At 49.2% G+C, this 20,242-nt stretch overlaps 1 protein-coding gene across 1 annotated transcript in view; it reads left to right on the plus strand.

The window, feature by feature from the left end:
- The window catches only part of LOC147708874 (uncharacterized), a 166,060-nt gene extending 146,105 nt beyond the window's left edge, over positions 1 to 19,955 (plus strand). The window contains exons 7-8 of the mRNA XM_086925405.1: positions 9,119 to 9,247; positions 19,527 to 19,955. Of these exons, the coding sequence (XP_086781531.1) occupies positions 9,119 to 9,247; positions 19,527 to 19,553 (156 nt within the window). The 3' untranslated portion in view covers positions 19,554 to 19,955. The remainder of the gene's footprint in view (positions 1 to 9,118; positions 9,248 to 19,526) is intronic.
- Positions 19,956 to 20,242: the final 287 nt, after the last annotated feature.

The raw sequence follows: 20,242 nt of genomic DNA on the forward strand, positions 1-20,242 counted from the left end.
TAGTCGGCAGACTACCCACCCTGAACTGATGGAATAATTTCCTGTCACGTGGTATTGAAATGAGATCACAATACATCTCATTTTCGGTTCATGTTTAAAATCAAGAAAAACTCTAGACAGAGTTGAGCTGGTAGAAACTGCGAACCGTCTTGTATTAACCATTTTCCAATAGGCTGCCTTAAGCTCGAGTTTACTTGGAAATATACTTTCGGCTGGGGAGGACCATAAGTGGCTCATTCCCAGCTCAGAAAAAGTAAATATTTGACATGACTAAACCACACAATTTTATTATTAACATCTAAATCCCTAACTTCTAGAAGAGCCAGGGCGTAGTGTGCTAGCTCCAGAGTCACCCAGAGTCTCCTCCAATACGCTAGTGGCCTATATTGTGCCGCATCCTGTTAGAAAATGGGATTTCCGGTTGGCTGAGGCTTGCGCCAAAGCCAGGCAGAAACCACCACTCTAGTCAGGGCAAGGAAGTCACCCGCCAAAGATAACCCCTGCTCACCCCCTTTGTAGCTTGGCACGAGCAGTCACTCTTATCTCGGAGTGAGGTGTAAAGCGTTTGCACGCGCACCCAGCAACAACACCCAAGGCCCACCACAAAGGAAACTCCACACAAGGTTATATATAAAAATAGCCTTTGTATTATACCAAACACATTAGATAATAAACACACAATTTACACTGTGCCATTGGCATGGGCAGAATTTACAGGGGATTATATACACAGGACAGGGCCACATGAACCACTGTCAGGAATAAGCACTTGGTAGAACTAGCACTTTGTGGGAATAACACTTAGAACATAGGATAATTGTAGCACCAAATAGCAATTGTAGCACACAACCAGTAACCACTTGTAAAAGGTAAGTACACCCTGCGCAATCCTAAACACCCTAGGCAAATATCACGCAGGGAACCAGGATATCACTAGCATAACCTGTACTAGGAAAAACAACCTCCTCAGCATAAACACACATTTAGAGGTATAGGCAAAAAACATTGCATAAATCACATTAGGCAAGTAATCACATCTGCGTAAAAGATCACAGAACTGACCCCAGGCCAACCTGGCCTCTCAGGGGCTTACAGGCCCAATGTCCAGAATGTCTGTGCCGGCTGCGCAGGCAGCCAAAGAGGATTCGCAAGGGCCTAAACGAAGCAGCTTCCCACTAAGTGCTGGGCAGCTGTAGGAACTGAGCCTGGCACCAGCATGCCTCCTGGCTCTCTTTTGGGGCTTTGAAGAAACAATAGGGCCAAAACAACATGGGAGCCTTGTGGGCTTGAGATGCAAAATGGCTCCAAATCACGCTAGAGCCTCGTGGGCTCTGATTAAATTGCTGCCAACTGGGGGGAGCGGCCCGCTGCTAGGCAGGGCCGCTCTACATCCCGAAATGCCCCCAAAGATGCTGGAGCCACAGGGCTCTAACTACATAAATGTCCCCTTCGTTGGAGACTCTCGGGCTCGAAATACAAAATGCCCCCATGCGTGTTGGAGTCCCGCTCTGGGACTCCTACATTGAAGTTGAGGCCCCAAAAATGAAGATAGTACTACTGGAGGAGGGGCGGGCACTGGCAATGTGCCCCGACGCCCTCCTCTCCCTAAAAGAACACAACGGGCCACCACTCACCGGCTCTCGCAGCACTGGGGCTCCTGCGGTGTCTGCAGCGGTGTCTCTGCTCCTCGACCCGGCCGTCAGCGCTTCTCGGGTTCTCCTGGTGTTCGGGCGGGTTCTTGCTGCGTGCGGGGCTCTCCTCACTTCATGGGAGCCCCGCTTCGCTGCCCGTACTGCCCGCTAGCTCGGCATTCAGCTTCTCTTCACCGGTGCGCGGGGTAGGCTCCCGTCCGCTTCCGGTCTCCTGGCGAGTCCCTAGGTTACGAGGCCCCAGTGCGGCGGCCTCGTGACGTCACGCCAGCACGTCTGGGGATTCCGGAGCCGGCGGCGGTGATTTTCTTGTCAGAGTATGGGGCAAATGAGGGGTAGGCACCCTCTCCAATGAAAATATTACGTGGGGTAGGCACCCGCAAAAAATGCAATAGTCCCTGGCGGGGTGGGCATACGTCTGGGAGATACTAAATAAAGAGGAACCCGGCAATGAGTGGGGTGGGCACCCGCGCCGATAATCAAGGGCAGGGGGATCCCCACGCCGGATAATCCCTCAGACAGGCGATCGCAGCTCCGGGCTGCAGTCAAAGGTAGAGGCGTTCTCAGCACTCAGGACATATCGCTCCTGAATGTAGAAACAAAGCGTTTCCCAGGCAAAGTCCAGCCAAGTCCAGCAAAGTTCTTAGGTAGGCAGGGGGGGCAAAGGCTGGGCCCAGGGGCCAGCTCACAGGGTCCTCCAGGCAGGGAGGCAGTCCCCAGTGGCGGTCCTCCTGGACTGGTGCCCAGCACCAGCCCCCCCTCAAGGTAAGATCAGGAAAGAGAACATTTTGCAAGGGGTCACAACCCTTTTTATACACATAAATCCTTTGTCTTTGGGTTGCAGGGTGGGGGAAAACCAGACACAGCTGATTTTGGAGCACTCTGTTGTGCTCAGACCCTCTCCCCATTCACAGGACAGGCTAGGGTCATCAGTCGCACCACAGGGGGCAGAGCCAGCATTGTGTAGGGAATGCCCTGCCCTATTCAGGTCCCAGGTGCACTCCCACCCATCTGGCTGTCCATCTCTCTATTCACCACCGGGGCAGACCCAGCATGACTCCTGGAGCCAGGCACACCAGCCAGCTCCAGCCAATCACAAGCCAGACAGTCATTTCACCTTTATTACACAGACATGCCAACTTCTAGAAGTGGCACTTCCACACAAGACACATTAACGCCGCACACATCATCGCGTAGCATTTAATCACACGAGTCCGCACATACCAAACACGACCCTACACTCCCCACACATCAGGAACTAACATGGACACACACATTCCCCATGCATTCCTATGGGAGGGCAGGCCAATCTCACCACACGCACTCCGAGTGCGCACGCACTTTACTCTGGGACACAGTGAAAGTGCCCAGAAGCCAAAAACAACCAACACCAAGTCACATATCAAAGCAAAAAGTTTAGGGGTGAACCTGCCAGAAGGGCCAAGTCCAACACACCCCTAATAGGGTTGCATCCCAAGTCTAAATACAAGGGTGCCAAAGGGGTGGATTGAGGAAGGCCAACTAATGATCTTAGAAATGTATTCTGGCCCACCATTAAAGAATCCAAGTTGGCGTAACCCCACAGTTGCACCCGATACAGGATTGAGGCACAAATTTTGGTATTGTAAATTTGTAGCGCGGGAGCTATGGGTTTGGTGTACGAACAACTATACTCCTTGAGCAAAGCACCTAAAAGTTGAGCATGTCTAGCAGTCAAACAGTCTATTTGAGACTTCCAGCTTAATTTTCTATCTATAGTTACCCCCAAATAGGAGAACGTTTCAGTTTGTTCCAGAGCCCCGTCCTTCATTCTGACCTCACCAATGACTTTCTTCGAGTTCTGTAGCACCATGTACTTTGTTTTATCAACATTAATAATAAGGTCATGGTCCCCACAGAACTCCTCAAATCTTGAAAGGGAACGCTGGAGACCCTGTCTCGTTTTGGATAAGATAAGAGTGCCATCGGCGAACATCAATAATGGGATCTTCGTCCCTACTAAAGTCGGGGCATCTGTTGGGTAATCCTCAAAATACTTCACTACCCCATTAATATATAATGAGAAGAGGGTGGGTGCTAAAACGCACCCCTGCCTTACCCCGCACTGAACTGCAAACTTAACCTGTGCATAATTAGTAGTGTGCAGTTTAACAACATACGCCAAGATATCCAGCGGCATACCCAGCTTTAGGAGAGTGTGCCACAACTTAGGTCTCGGGACCAAGTCAAAAGCTGACTTTAGGTCCACGAAGGCAGCATAGATAGTACCCCTTCCCAGGGGTACAATGCGCCAGTGGATGAGAATAAACCTAAGCACCTAGTCAACCGTACTGGTACATTGCCGAAACCCTGCCTGAAGATCAGAGAGGATGTGACATTCCTACATCCATGCTTGCATTCTGCCTAGCGCCACCCTTGCTGATACCTTTTGGATGCAATCAATCAGGCTAATAGGCCTATAATTTCCCGGTTTGGAACGATCCCCTTTTTTAAAAATAGGAAAAATGACTGCTCCAGCCCAAGTACTGGGTATCGCTGCTCCATTAGCAATTGCATTGGTAAGAAGCTGGATGTACAGTGCCCAGGAGACGAGATCGTGAAGGAACAGATCAGCGGGGATACAGTCAAGCCCGGGAGTCCTACCTTGGGGCACCTGAGAAGGGCATTTTTCACTTCTTGCCTAGTAATGCATAAAGCTGGAATAGATGGCGGCATTATAAAAATATCTTGGACAGCTGAGTTGCAGGAGAACTGACTTTTATAATGACCAACCCACTGGTCAAGTTCCACATAATTAATGGGAACTTTCCTGTTGTCCCCGTTCCCCCACTTCACCAGATGCCAAAAGGCCGTCATATCTCTCCCAGAGCATGCATTAAGTAATTCAGTCCAGTGACTTTCATCCCAGTCCCCTTTGACCTGGGATTGCACTGCCTTGTAAACAGACCTCTTCTCTCTTATAGTATCCAATCTTTAGTCCTGATTGCTGCAGCAAGGGTTCTATAGGCTGCACCACAAGAGGAGTTGTACCAAACTGCAGCCTTATGACATGGGGGTTTATGCACTTTTTTGTTCTTAACAACAAAAAGACTTTTAAGTTCAATAAAAGATGCTCGTGTACCTGGCCGACACTATCTAGGTATGCCTCGTGAATAGCATCACCCTGGAGAGTGGCGAAACCATTAACTACCAATTTGCTTATTGAATTGAACTTCTCTGCATTACCGGCCACTTTAGCCCATTTTAGGCGTCATGTGTCATTTGATAAATGAACTTCAACTGTGTCCACACTTGATGTGGGGCCATCTGCAAGGTTTAAATACAAACGCCGCAGAGAGAGGAGCAAAGGGTTGTGGTCACTTTCCGGGCGGTCATGGACCTGCATATCCAACATATTATGCCAAAACTCCTTATTTATAATAAAATAGTCAATACGACTGGAACGTTGCCCACTAATGTATTTAGGCTTTCCAGTCCTATCTGATCTCGAGCGCCCATTGGCTGCTCTCAACTCATGTTCCAAGCAAAGTACTTTTAATTGTAAAGCTGCGCTAGTCCACTTTTTTATTTGAGGGAGTTCCAGGGGGGCAAACCACTGTTCATCCTCCTTGACACTAAAACTCATATCCTGAAAGTCCATTGGTTCATACGTACAATTAAAATCTCCAGCTATTAACCCCTTCAGTGCTGCGCGAATTCCTCTGCGGTGCTGAAGGTTCTAAAAAACCTATGGACTCATGACGGAACGGTTCAGTCATGAGCACAGGCCAACCGGCGCTCATGACGGAACCGTTCCGTCATGAGCACTGAAGGGGTTAATATATTGTTCTGGCCTCTTTTGGTTATTAAAAAATCATCAAGGAGGGCTACAACACTTGAGGCCTTCCCGCCTTGCAGGCCCCTAGAGTAAACATTCACAAGTAAAAGGTCAGGGAAATTACCCAGAGATAATCTCACAGTAAGGATATCTCTAGTATCAATCTCAATTTCCTCAAGCTTATATTGCTGATGCTGCCTAACCCATGTAATCAATCCCCCTTTGGGTCAGCCCCGGTCTCCCTTTACAACGATTTTAGCGAAATTAATATAACTTGGGCGAAAAACCTGATCCACTGCCCAAGTCCCCTGAAGAAAAATAATATCTTGTTCCTCAATAAAGGAGGACCATTCCGTAGAGGCAATTTTGTTTGTGACCCCTGCAATATTCCAGGAGGCTAATTTAATGACCGCTCCATCATCTTTAGGGGCGGTAGTTCTTGCAAGTGGACATGATATAGACCCTGTCCCATAAAAATCAGTAATTTTGGTGCATACATTTCCTTTTGGAACCAAACCATGTTTTAATACCATAGTGCTTTCCACAGGATCTGGATTTATACTCTGCAATACCCCATAGGCTACATAGCAGGATCGCCCATGCTATTAAAAGAACATGATACTTGATCATCCAAGCCTAAATCAACTCCTGGAAAAATGCTCTGCTCAGGTAATGGTGAAAGATTCAGTCAGTCAATATCCTCCAGATTTGTGAATGACTCAAATCGGTTGTAGGTCGGCACATTAAACTCGTACATCCCCTGAACTTGGGTTGTAGGCCTATAATCAGACCCTACAGCTACTGATGTAGGGGCATAACGATAAAAAAACAAAGGTAGGATATTAATGCCTTCCCTGCTCAGGTTTCTAGTACCAGCCCTGTCAAGAATCTTTTTCACTATAAGAGAGGACCCAAAATTCACCACTATACAGTCACCTCTGCTGGTTATTTTTGATTTCCCTATAAAGGGAATCCTACGGATCATTTTGAATTCCTGGAATAGGTGACTACCCAATCCAGTTTTAGTGTCTATTAAGTGAAGGACCCTATTCCTAAGCGGGCCCAATGTTCCATTGTGCTAGGTGATAAAGGAGGAACATTAGAGAGAACAATAGTATATGGTGTAGCATCCGGGGGTAGATTGAGATAACCTTTACTATTATCACTAGCCAGGCCACCCCAGTTCTTCCCTTATAATTTCCCCCAGATGCCAGGCTTCGATTGGGGAGGGAGCAGGTTGTGTGTTTTTTCTAAGAGAACCTGTGCAACTACATTTATACCAGCAACAGTGGGGGAAGAAATAGATAAAGGGACTGTTGATGTGTTAGGAACAGTCGGGCCAGAAGATGTTCCAAACAAAGGGGAATATTTTATGGAGGAGAGCTGGTGCTCAATATTACTCAGTCTAGTGTCAATATCTGATAATTTAGTTAATATGGGTTTTAACAAGGCCAACAGCCTTCCCTCCAATTTAACTAAAATAGCGATCTTCTAGATCACCCGAGATCTGCCTAGAGCATGCCTGAAAACTAATATCTCTTGGGCTAGATATACCTATAGTGGTATCCTCCTGCATACAACCTTTCTTACCACGAACCGCCCCTCTAGTTTTTGCCACTTTACTAGCTTGATGCGTGGAATGAGGCAAACCAACCGCCTTACTTTTCTTAGCTGTAAAAGTGCCCTCCCCTTCCTTTGCCTGAGTTAACCGTTGATGTCGGGTAAAAATCTTGGGTGGGGGGTGAATGTGTTGGAGAAGAGGCACTAACTGTAGTAAGTTAATCATCAGGTAGTGCTACTAAAAGCGTGGAAGCCGGTTGTGACATACATTGAACAGCAGTATCCAGATTTAGTAAGGGACCAGTTTGGGGAGCTTCAGATGAGACTCAACGGGGTCCAGGGAGAGTCTCCTTTTGAGTGAGCTCTATTTCATGTTTAAGAACTGATTCTGCCCTCGTAAGAAAGTCATCAAGTGTTCCTACAACCCCTGGGCCTCCAGCCCCTTTACGATTGCCCTTGCTCATGATTGACAGCAAACAATATAAACAGATACTAAAGAAATATATAGCAATGGATAATTGAAGTTAAATACACTAATCGAGTCTTTAGGAACACGGATCGTCCAATATAAGGCCGGTGGCCCTGGCTTCGACGGGCGCGGACGGTCCCGCCCTTGGCCCGGGCTCCGCCCGCTCAGCACCCAAGCACGTCCCGCGCTGCGTGAGGCAGAGGATAGTTTTAAGCGCCCTCCGGCGCTTTCAAATGACGCAAGTGACAAGCGCCAATGTGCGATGCCGGTAGTTGTAGTCCAGGACATAGGCCGCCCTCGTCCAGACCAACGAGACCAGCGGGACGGCCGTCAGGGCAGGAAAAGTGAAGCAGCGTCGCGTCACGGGCCTCATGGTGAGTCTTGTCCCGGGAAGTGCAAATGTGTAGCAGCAGGCAAAAGAAACATAGTGGGTTCATACTGAGGTTCAAGATGGTTTTTTTGGAAGGAAATGATGAAGAAATACCTGCTTATTTGGTGTGTAATGCTAAGAGGTATCAGGATTTTAAACTAACACATCCGCGACTCCTGCTATTTGTTGTAAAGGTACGAGTACTGTAGACAGAGATAGTATGACTCAATTCTGCTATGGAGGAGTGATCATTTATTTGGGCTGGGTTGAGTTCTGTAGTCCAAACTATGTTTGCATAATGTGCTTGAAGAGTTTGCAATGTTGAATAAGTTCTAGTTCCTAATAATGGGGCTGATTCAATTGGTACAGGTCATTGTGATTCCCTAGACAATCTTTTGTTATGCATTTTGCCGCCATGTGTTTCAATAGAATTGAAATAAAAATAGGGAATTGAAAAATGAATTAATTTGGGCTATTAAACTAAACATATGTGTTTTGGTGTTCATTAGCTAGAAAGTGTTATTGTAACGACCTTCCATTATCTGTCATTCAATTGCTTCATTTGCCACGTTGTTTAAGGAATGCTGGCCAATTTACTTTTTCCAATGGACACATTCCGTAAAGGATTAATTTGTATTTCCTAAAATACTTTACCTTATCTCTTCTGGAGGAACTGTGGCTAGGTTTGTTAAGATTTTACAAAGCTGTCTTGCTGTCACATCGGCGGTTATCTAACTCATGTTTGCCTCAGCACTTTATTTAATGAAATAATAACTTGGTTTCAATTGATATGAACATGAGGCTCCTATGTCACTAGGGATATCTGAAATAAAAAGTTTGAAAAGGATTGATCCTACTTGACTCACCAGATCAGGGACTAAGGCTTTACTATAAGTACCTTCTTTTATGACGTTGACGTTCCCAGATGGGTGGGGGCTACTTTTCAGTTGCGGAATGTTTCACTCGTGCTGTGTATGACACGATTATATTTCTACCTGTAAAAAGGCGAAGACATTGCCTTTGTCAGATAATGTGTTCCTCTGTCTGTCTCCTTTCCTCCCATCCAGGGAGTATGAGTGTACCCTTTAAATTATATTCAGTGCAAATGTAATACGATCATATTTAGAAGTAAACGTCGGCATTTTTTCACCCTTTAGTCACAACATTGTTCAAGGAATGGTTCATGTTTTAAAATAAGAGCAAGTATAACCATAACCAGATTTAATTTTTAACCCATTTGTATTTATTAATAGGTATGTATGAATTGCAAGACGCTCACAGAAAACCTAGAAGATGCAATTGAACAATTAAGAAGGAAAGACAAAACAATTGAGGAACTTCAGTCTGTTTGCAAGAAGTTTGAAAGTCAACTATTGGCACAGGTAAATACCACCAAACAATTACTTTTGTCCTCTTGCTTTATCACAAACAATATTAAATAAGAAGAATTGATGGTCCTACCCGTCTTAGCGCGCGCTGTGGGACAAGAATACAACAATTTAATCCATGCACAATAGGACTGGGCAGGCCAAATTTAGACAACACCGCTAGCATATAAGGCCAGCTGAGAGTATCAAAAGCCTGGCACACGTCTAATGACAAGCAACTAGCAAGAGGGGAAGAGTCGGACGCCGCGTGTATTAGGGCATGGAGCCGGCGGGTATTCAAAGAGGTACTGCATTGGGGTAAGAATCCACATTGGTCCGTATGGATCAAACGGGGAAGGAGTGGCAGGAGGCATGACGCCAAGAACATACCTTCTTATCTTATATTCTGTATTCAGAATAGAAAGTGGCCTATAAGATAGATCAGTCGGTACCTTGTCTGGTTTCAAGAAGGACGTGACTATCACCTCTCTGGTAGTAGGAGGCAAGACCCCGCTCTCTAGGGAAGTAGTATAGAGTTGCAACAACCTCGCAATCAACTTATCGACAAATGGGGAATAAAACTCCACAGGGAGACCATCGGAGCCTGGTGTCTTGTTGCAGGCCAACGCCTTTATCGCCACTCGGATTTCTGCAGCAGTAATCGGAGCAGCCAACTTCTTGGCCATCCAATCAGAAACCGCGGGAAGCTGGACCTCGGACAAGAAGGAAAGTGTGGGACCCAAGACATCTAAACATGGGGCGGCATACAAACGAGCATAATATTCCTGAAACGCAGCATTAATCTCACCCTGAGACATAACAATGCATTATTAACCGTATTCACAGCCAAAAGGGGAGTAGGACTCACCGTAGGCTGGATCAGTCTCGCCAATAGTGTACCCGCCCTATCTGCCTCGGAGTGTGTTCGTAGTGTGTAAGCATCAAAATCCACAGACGTAAGCGCTTTAACAACTCCTCATACTTAATCCTAGCGGACTGAAGCGGTTCTGCGCCGTCTACACTCCTCTGAGCCGCCACCTCCAGGGCCTGCAATTCCCCCTCTAGGTCAGTAATGATCCTGATCCTTTCCCTCCGTGATCCTGCCAAAGTCCCCCTGGCAACCCAACGTACAGTCACTTTGAAGGCCTCCCACTCGATAGCCCTGGATGAGGCAGTACCCTCATTCTCCACAAAAAAATGAGTAAATAGCCATATTCAATGCCGCCCAATAGACCTGGTCTTCGGTTGTAAAGGCTGCATCCTCCACATTGGGATTGGAGCAGGGGAATGGCCCCAAGTCAAACGCAATTCTATGGGATTATGGTCAGATATAGTCTTGCCCAGAAACTCAATGTGTAATAGAAGAGGAAAAACCTGTGAGCAGAGGAAGTGATCCAGATGTGTGTGCAACTTATGGGGTAAGAGTAATAGGAATATTCCCTCATGTTCACATGCATTGCCCTCCAGAAGTCTAATAAATCCCAACCTTGTGCCCAGCGAGTTAGGGTTACGGCCTACGCCCTCGCCGCCGTATTAAATAAAGGAGGATGGGAACGATCCAGGCCAATATCAAATACTGCATTTAGGTAACCCCCCCAAGGGAATTTCATCAGGGCATATACTAAATAGTCAGGTCCGTACGATAGTCCTAGATGAGGTTCCTCCTAGAAAGCTGGTGTAGAAGAATGGTCACAGTAGACCACAACGTATTCCTGAAAAAAGCTTCACACTCAATTCCAAATGGAATGGAATGGTGGTTCGAGTCCCCCGAATTAGCTGGGATGTGACGCTTTGGAGAGTCAAGAAGTGTATTAATTCCGGACCCCTTAGGGGAACTTCAAGGCGGAGGGGGGTCAGTGCGCTCGGGAAGATGACCGGCTTTAATAGTAGTTGTATTCGCGTTAGTACGCGACGGTACCTATGATATGGTCTCCATTCTCCGCCGCTCCTCCTCGTGGAAGTCCCAATACTGGGTCCAACGCCCAAACATGGTTCGACCAAACCGTGCAAACAAAGTTAACATACCTCACATTCAACCAGTGCCACAGCCCTTGTGGGAAGGTCGCTAACACCATCAATCCATCAAGCAATCAATCATGGGCATTTTTATAGCACGCTACTCACCCGGGAGGGTCTCAAGGCGCTGGGGGGGAGGGGTTCGTTACTGCTCGAAGAGCCAAGTCTTGAGGAGCTTCCTGAAGGAGAGATGATCCTGGGTCAGTCGGAGGTGGATCGGGAGGGAGTTCCATGTCTTGGCTGCCAGGTAGGAGAAGGATCTTCCCCGGTGGTGGCTTTGCGGATGCGTGGAACGGCGGCGAGGGCGAGGCTGGACGATCGTAGCTGGCTGGTGGGCGCGTAGAAGGTCAGGCGGTTGTTGAGGTACTTGGGGCCCAGGTCGTGGAGGGCCTTGTGTGCGGGGGTGAGGAGTCTGAACGTGATCCTCTTGCTGACGGGGAGCCAGTGCTGGTCTCTCAGTTGGCAGGAGATGTGGCTGTGTCGGGGGATGTCCAGGATGAGTCGTGCGGAGGCGTTTTGGATGCGCTGGAGTCTTTTTTGAAGTTTGGCTGTGGTTCCGGCGTAGAGGGTGTTTCGGTAGTCCAGCCGGCTGGTGACGAGTGCCTGGGTGATCGTCTTCCTGGTTTCGGTGGGGATCCAACGGAAGATCTTGCGGAGCATGCGCAGGGTGTTGAAGCATGATGATGAGACGGCGTTGACTTGTCTGGTCATCGAGAGGGAGGAGTCCAGGATGAAGCCCAGGTTGCGTGCGTGGTCCGTTGGTTTGGGAGTGGTGCCCAGGGCAGGGGGCCATCAGGAGTCGCCCCAGGCAGAGGGTGATGATCCCAGGATGAGGATTTCCGTCTTGTCTGAGTTCAGTTTCAGGCGGCTGTTCTTCATCCATTCGGCGACGTCTTTTATCCCTTCATCCCTTCGTGTAGGCTGGCTCTGGCGGTGGCGGGGTCGTTGGTGAGGGAGAGGATCAGCTGGGTGTCGTCGGTGTAGGAGATGATGTTGAGGTTGTGTTTGCGTGCGATGGCTGCGAGAGGGCTCATGTAGACGTTGTAGAGGGTTGGGCTGAGTGATGATCCTTGTGGTACGCAGCAGATGACTTCGGTGGTCTCGGATCTGAACAGGGGAGGCGGACTCTCTGGTTTCTTCCGGCGAGGAACGAGATGATCCACTCCAGTGCCTTCTCTTGGATTCCGATGTTGTTGAGGCGCTGTACTAGGGTGCGGTGTCAGACAGTGCCGAAAGCTGCAGAGAGGTCCAGGAGGATGAGGGCCGCTGTTTCCCCGTTGTCGAGCAGGGATCTGATGTTGTCAGTGGCTGCGATGAGGGCGGTCTCGGTGCTGTGGTTGGCTCGGAAACCGGACTGCGAGGGGTCGAGGGATCAGTTTGTCTCGAGGAAGGCGGCTAGCTGTCTGTTGACGGTCTTCTCGATAACTTTGGCTGGAACAGGGAGGAGCGAGATGGGGCGGTAGTTCTTGAGGTCGGTGGGGTCCGCTGTTGGTTTCTTCAGGAGGGTGCTGAGCTCGGCGTGCTTCCAGATCTCCAGAAAGGTGGCGGTGTTGAAGGAGGTGTTGATGATGTCCCGGAGTTGGGGTGCAATGATGGAGTCGGCCTTGTTGAAGACGTAGTGGGGGCAGGGGTCGGTTGGTGAACCGGAGTGGATGGTGTTCATCGTGCGGGTGGTGTCTTCGCTGCAGACCGGGGTCCAGGCGCAGATGGTGGTGGTGGGGGGCGTTGGTTCGGTGGTTGGGTGCGTGGTTGGTGCGCCAAAGCGGTTGTGTATATCGGCGATCTTGCGGTGGAAGAACGAGGCGAGTGAGTCGCAGAGGTCTTGCGAGGGAGTGATGTCGTTGTTTCCGGCGCTGGGGTTGGAGAACTCTTTGACGATGCTGAAGAGTTCCTTGCTGTTGTGGGCGTTGTTGTCCAGCCGTTCTTTGAATGCTGTCTTCTTGGTGGTGCGGATCAGCTGGTGGTTTTTGCGGGTGGCGTGCTTGAGGACAGTCATGTTGTCAGTGGTCTGGTCGGGCGCCAGGCTTTCTCGAGGGTGCTGCAGTTCTTCTTGGAGATCTTGAGTTTGTCGGTGAACCAGGGGGCTTTTCTTGCTGCCGGGTCTGCTGGGAGGGTTCTTCAGTGGTGCGAGGTCATCTGCGCAGTTGGTGAGCCACTGTGAGAGGTTGTTGGCTGCTTCGTTGGGGTCCGTTGGCTGCTTCGTTGGGGTCCGTTGTGCTGGCGGGAGGGTTCTGGCGGAGGGAGGTGGCAAGCTGCTCGGCGGTGATCTTGCTCCAGCTCCTGCGAGGAATCTGTTGCAGGTGGTGGTGGGTCGTGGTTCTTCTGCAGCTGAAGTGGATGCAGCTGTGGTCAGTCCAATGCAGTCCGGTGGAGTGGCTGAAGGAGATGTGTTTGCTGGAGGAGAAGATGGGGTCAAGCATGTGGCTGGCGTAGTGGGTGGGGGTGTTCACCAGTTGCTTGAGTCCGAGGTTAGCGAGGTTGTCCAGCAGGGTGGTGGTGTTGCTGTCCTTGTTGTTCTCCAGGTGGAAGTTGAGGTCCCCTAGGAGGATGTAGTCAGCGGAGGGAAGGGCGTGCGGGCTGGTGAAGTCAGCAATGTCTTCGCTGAATTGGGTGCGTGGTCCCGGGGGTCTGTAGATGAGGGTGCTCTGAGGGTGGTCTTGGGGTCGGTGTGTATCTGGAAGTGGAGGTGTTCGGCGGCGGTGAAGGTGTCGTCGGGGTTGGTCGTGATGCGGATAGTGTTCTTGTGTGCGATGGCGATGCCTCCTCCAGTCTGGTTGACGCGGTCCTTCTGGGTGATCTTGTATCCGTCCGGGATGGCTATGGCGATGTCAGGCGCTGAGGAGGCGTTCATCCTGGTTTCTGTGAGGAAGGCGACGTCTCGTGATATTGTGTCGAGCAGGTTCCAGAGTTCGACGGCGTGTCTGTGGACGGAGCGGGTGTTGAGCAGGATGCACTTGAGGTGGTTGCTGCTGTTGCTCGGCTTGTCAGGTGTGGTGCAGGTCCGGAGGCAGGTGAATTTGCAGGCTTGGCAGGTGAAGGGTCCGTGGGTGCGTTTCGGGGTGGCTTGGTAGCAGGCGGGAGTTCGGCCGGCGTTGAGGGTGGTGGCGTCGTAGGTCCGACGTGTGGACTGGCGTCGACGGGGCCAGGGGTCCTGGCGCTGGGCTCGGTCCAGGCGCGGACTGGCGCAGACAGGCTTGCCTTCGGCGCGCAATCGGCACGCCCGCTGCACGTTCGCTGCGTGGCCTCCATATGTAGGTGAGAGGCAGGGAGGAGCAGCTGGGAGGGGGAGCGGGGTGCCCAATGGGGTCAGGGGGGCGGGCCGCAGAGACACAGCGGCGGGAAAAAACGGCAGCAAAGATGGGGAAGAAGGTGGCGGTGGGGGCACAGAAGGCAGGGGGCACAGGAGGGTAAAGCAAAGGAAGAAACAGCCGCTCAAGAGCAGTAAAGCACTCATAAAAGCGCCAAGAACGTGGGCCGGGCCTGGGAATTTACTAGTTCGTTCCCACCTGTCGTAACAGCAGACAAGTTCTATGATGCTCTGCCAGTCGGGCAAAGGTGCATGTAGTGAACTATAAATCTTCAATCCGGACAGGAAAACAAGAGGCTGAGCATATCCTACAAGGTATAAGACAAAGAACTAAGAGTCTGCCGAGGCAAGAGGATCATTGCTGAGTCACGAAGTAGCAGAAGGAGCTAGAGCTGATATCTGGTCAAGTGGTGCGAAAAGTGGGGGCAGCATGTAGAGTAATTTGCCTGCCGTCCAGTACTTGCTGACGACCCAAGGAACTGGAGATCGAACTTTGAGTGAGAAGGCCCCTCTTACGCCTCCGAGGGGGACGTTGCGATTTGGGCAGTAAGGAGTCCATGCGTCTCATAGGTTGGACATTGGGGAAAGTCTTGTCTAACCATTCCCATGTGCTGTCAGGGGTACCAAAAAACAGGGAACGCTGGTCGTAGAGGATTTTCAGTTTTGCGGGGAACAGTAAGGCAAAGACAGGCCCGCTGCTCGAGCACGTGCCTTCACCTCCATAAAGGAAAATCTTCTGCGCTGGACTGCCAAAGTGTAATCCGGAAATATTGAAATCTTGGCATTATCAATCTGTAGAGGACCATTATCTCTTGCCGCCTGCAGTAGATGATACCGATCCCTGTAATTTTAAATCCTGGCCAGGATGGGATGCGGGTTAGCACCTGGAATTGGAAGTCGTGTGGGGACCCGAAGCGCCCTCTCGACTGTCAAATGTGCGGACAGTCTGGTGGGGGCCACAGTAGTCTTTAACCAGTTCTCAATGTATTTCGTAGGCATAGATCCTTCTGTCCCCTCCAGCAGACCCATGATTCGGAGGCTGTTTCGGCGTGCCTGGCCTTCTGCATCATCTGCCCGCGCCTGGAGGGAGTCAATCTGCTGACGCATGTGTTGTAATTGCTCTTCATTGGCCTGTACCTGGAGTACCATGGTGTCTACCTTCTGCTCAGTCGTTCTAGCCCTCTCAGCCAATTTCTTATGATCATCTTTCAGCAAGTTGAGACCCACCGAGATTATGCCCAGCTGCGCTTCCAATACAGAACGGGAATCTCGAATCTCTCACAAAATCATGTCCCGCTTGTCCCCCGAAGTGTTAGTCTCCACAGCCCTCTCAGTCTGGTGGGACAGGACGGAAGAATGTCCCGAAGTCGGAGAGAGAGATCCTGCACTCCCTGACTTTGTTGGCACCCTAGGCCTTCCCTTGCCCATAGCAGGTGGCGTGGTGGGGCCAAGTAGTGAGCACCCAGCAACAGCAATTGGATAGCAACGACTACACCACAGCCAGCGGAGAGCCGCACCAGAAAGCAAGCGACCACCACCAGTCAACAGCACAAGGCAGTAATAAGGAATCCACTCAGTTCAATCGCTAGGGCAATCCAGGTACCCTGGCAGGTTATGGCAGCCGCTATCCTGTGTAACAGCGAGCCCCTCCAGCTCACCGGATTGAAAATAGAGGAAATGGCGTCAATAAGGTGTTCATGCAGCTCCCATGTCGCCAAGTCCAAGCTGCTCAGTTAGGCCTCTGCGCAGCCAGGTGTTCCCACAGTCTATACACCAATGAAGGGCACCAACTGCAGGCTCATGCCGGTCCCAGTTCACCCCGATCCTAACTCCGCGCCAAGTTCCATCAGTCCTGGCAAGGCACCGCTGAACCATGTGGCATGATAGGACTCCCTTAGGTATACAGTCGCTGTCTTTCCATAACACCCAGCTTATTAGGCAGGATAAGGGAGGCCACACCAACTAACTCGAACAGTCCGCACCACCGTAGCCTGACCAGTAGTCCAGGAAGGATCTCCAGACACCACCTTGCGCAGGGGGCATAAGATAAAAGTCACAGCGCTTACCTATAGCGTTCTCCACAATCTCACCTCAGCAATGGGGGCACCACTCCAACACTCCCAGCCGCTCCTCCGATCCGCAGTGTCATGCGAGCACAGCCGGGGTCTGCCGAGGAACCACCACCGATCCGTGGCGCAATACGGCCCCACAACCACTCAGGCCTTCTTCGGGGGAGCCTCCCCCTGCAACAGGCACAGCAGCACCAGTGCACCGGCGCACACCAGTGTCCTCAGGCGGCAGCAGGAACCAGACGCCCCCCAGCATGTCCGGGCAGAACACTACTCAAGGGACTCAGCTGTCGCGATGAAGTATGGGCCCAGAGCCGGGGTCTCGTGTGGGCGCCGCCGCCAGGATCAGGCGCCCGCAGCCCAGCTGGGCCACAGGATAGCTCACAGCTCCAGACTCTCAGAAGGCCTCCGGAAGGCCAGAAACCACCACTGCCTATAGGACCGTTCCAGGGGGCACCAGATGTCCATAACACACCGTTAAGGCAGCCCTGCTGTCTGGGAATGCCAGCCGCTCCTTTTCCACTGTATGGCAAGGTAAGGATAATTGGATAATTGCTCGGATATGAAGCCCCGGCCCGGAGCTCTTCGCTTAAGCAACCACCATCTTGGACTACAGACCACGCCCCCCTGTAACATCAACATTTAACAAACATTCCATAATTGCATTACTATGACTTGGCTTATACGAAGGCAAGTAAACTAACATTTCATATACATAGTTCTTAACAATATTATACTGTGTAGCAAATTGTGCTTATCTAGGTACACATTGTCTCTGTGGGACCCAATGTTATGTGTACAGGGTGGTGAGTTGTATGTGGACACACCAGGTCTGTCCCAGTTCTTTCCAGGTAACCAAGCATTCTTATTTCTTGTGCCCGTGTTGATTTGCGTACATCTTTGATCCAGTCTTGTAGACTAACTTTTTGGGTGTAACCTGTGTATTGCACTACACCTCTTGGCTAGAGAAAGTGTAAACTGTGGCAAACTATTCAATGTTCTTAATATTCAATGCACAATGCTATAACAGTCACAAAGCCTCTTCTTGAGTCTTAATGGTGAAATGGTAAACGATGCAGTGATTGCCTAAGTTCTCTTTCACATGCCAAAATAATGTATTCCAATGCATAACTTTCACAGAAATAGGCACTAATTATCCCTGCATCGACGACTACGGCAAATGTTTTTCCTGGCTCTGCTGCTGCTTTCCACCCATTAATTAATGCTGCTGTCCATCCACTGAACTGATGCTTTTTCCAATGTGAAGAAAGCGATAGTGGGATTAGGTGGAGCCTCTTTTCGTTCATTGACAAAACAGCCTGTAGAACTGATGCGGTACAAAAGGGGGTGGTGAGGCACAGGGTCAGACTGATTTGCATATGGCCATGTCTGAACTGGGGTGGCAGAGTGGTCTAAAGAATGGTGATGGATTAAACCCAGATCTGTTGACTGGGTGTGAGTATTTGATTGGTTCAGATTCTCCGTCCATCACCACCCCCTTTTGTACCGCTTTGTAGAACTGATGCAGCGCAGCAGATTCAGTAGCTGTAGACAAGAATGACTTCACAGAGAGTGAAGGACTGATCAAGTATGCAGTGGCGGCTGGTACAGTTCAGGGGTGGTGAGGCAGAGGGTGGGGGGTAAGGGGGATAAAGAAAAAAAATAAAGCTTACCTGCTCGCTGTGTCTTGTCTCTCCTCCACTCCCTATACCAGTTGGTCTGAGCGCAGTGGTTCGGCACTCCGCTCGGAAGTGGGAGCCTGGGCATGTTCTCCACACGGGCTGTAATGCAGCCTGGGTGCAGCACATGCAAAGTGCACGTGACTGTTTAGCAGGCCTGAGAGGGCCAGAAAAACAGTCATTGCGCACTTACAGAGTGACTACCACTCCCCCTCCCCTCTGCTCTGAAAGTAGAGCAGCGCCGTTCCACAAATATCCCACAGCAGGAACAAATCAAATGTTCATAAAAATGAGTTATTACCGTTTTAATTTTCATTTATTTACACTGCTGAAAGCTAGTGGGGTGACGCCACTTGAAGTACGTGCTGGGCACCTCCCGAAATAGTCACAACATGTAATATAATCACAAACCATTCACGCAGTGGATGTGCACCCTAAATAGTCACAACATATTCACAATATCACAAACTACGCATGCAGTGGGTGTTTCTGTAGTAGTAGTAGTACATTGGAAAAATAAAAAAGTGTTGGGTTGAATGCTTAACTTAATTCTAGTCAATAGTGATTACACAATCCATTGGTTTTTGCTGACTATGCCACTCTAGACAACGCCCAGTCAAACATAAATCTGTCCTGGTGCTGTTCCAGTAGGAATTGCCCACTCTGAACTGCCTGGCTAATGTCCACTACAGATGAGCACAAAGGGATACCAAGACCAGTTTACACAGTAAGTTGACCACTTTCTATGTACTCGAATGCCCCCATGGTGGACATGCCTCTTTAAGATGTTATAAAGCCCATGATTGAAAGCACCGGGTTTTCTGTGTCCATGTGGTATATACACCTGCCACCGGCCTATGACATTTCTGGACAAAATTAATTTATCTACCAGAAACAGAAATTTGGTAAACAGGACTATGTTTCTAGAAACAGAGAACCTTAATTGTGAATCCAAAAATCTGTGCATTTATTGTGAAACAAGTGCACTTAATGTAAGTGCCTGTTTGGGGACGCAAATGGTAAATTCACGAATACTTAACCCTGTATTTGAGTGACAATTATTTACGCGATAGCTCTTTAATTCTGATATGCTGATCATTTAGTAGCTTAAGTAATAGAATATTTCATGCTTGCCCATTCAAAAGTACCCTAGCCCATTTCTTTGCAAATTTGTACTCTGAAAGGTATCATTTGACCCTATTGGTTTAAAACGTTTCTTGTAGGGATGGACAAAGAAAACCAGTACATGACTGCAGTGCCTCATTCTGAAGTCTGTTATTTTCCTTATTAATCCAAGGATTATAACAGAGAAGCATTCAAGGTTGGCGACAAAGAGAAAGCTTTCAAGAGCGGGCAGTGCTGATCAAGTCACCACGTCACAGAACATCAGCAGTCACAGAAAATGAGTAGTGACTTCAAGCCATGAGTTTGAAAGTATTTTTAGAGCACTGTCTAGGACTCGATGCCTAAAGAATTATTACAAGTGCCAATTTTGTGTGTGCGGTAGAGCTTAAGTGTTAAACATTTGTATATCCGTTTTCAGTATTTTTTGCTCTATTATTTGCAAACTAATTGTCAGTAAAGTACAAATATTTACCACTTTCTGTTTTACTTGAATTAGAAAACTGTTTAATAAATTCATTATAGTTGTATATGAGTGTTTCAATAGCGGATGTGCATGGGCATTAACAGTTTTTTTTTAGTTTTTTTTAACCGTTCAGAAATGGTTATGAAATGATTTGTCTGTCACCTCTTGAGGATTGCCAAGATAATGGTTTGCATTTTAAACTGCAGTCGCCTTTTGCTTACTTACAGACTGCAGAGGCTCAAAGATAATTTTTGCCCGTGACAATGAGAGCTCCACTCACTTTTTTACTTTAGTATTAGGTGGGGAGATGTAAAGCAAATGAAACCTTTGTTTAGAAAATTATGGGTGCCA

This window comes from Lissotriton vulgaris, chromosome 6, assembly GCF_964263255.1.
Source record: "Lissotriton vulgaris chromosome 6, aLisVul1.2, whole genome shotgun sequence".
NCBI lineage: Eukaryota > Metazoa > Chordata > Amphibia > Caudata > Salamandridae > Lissotriton > Lissotriton vulgaris.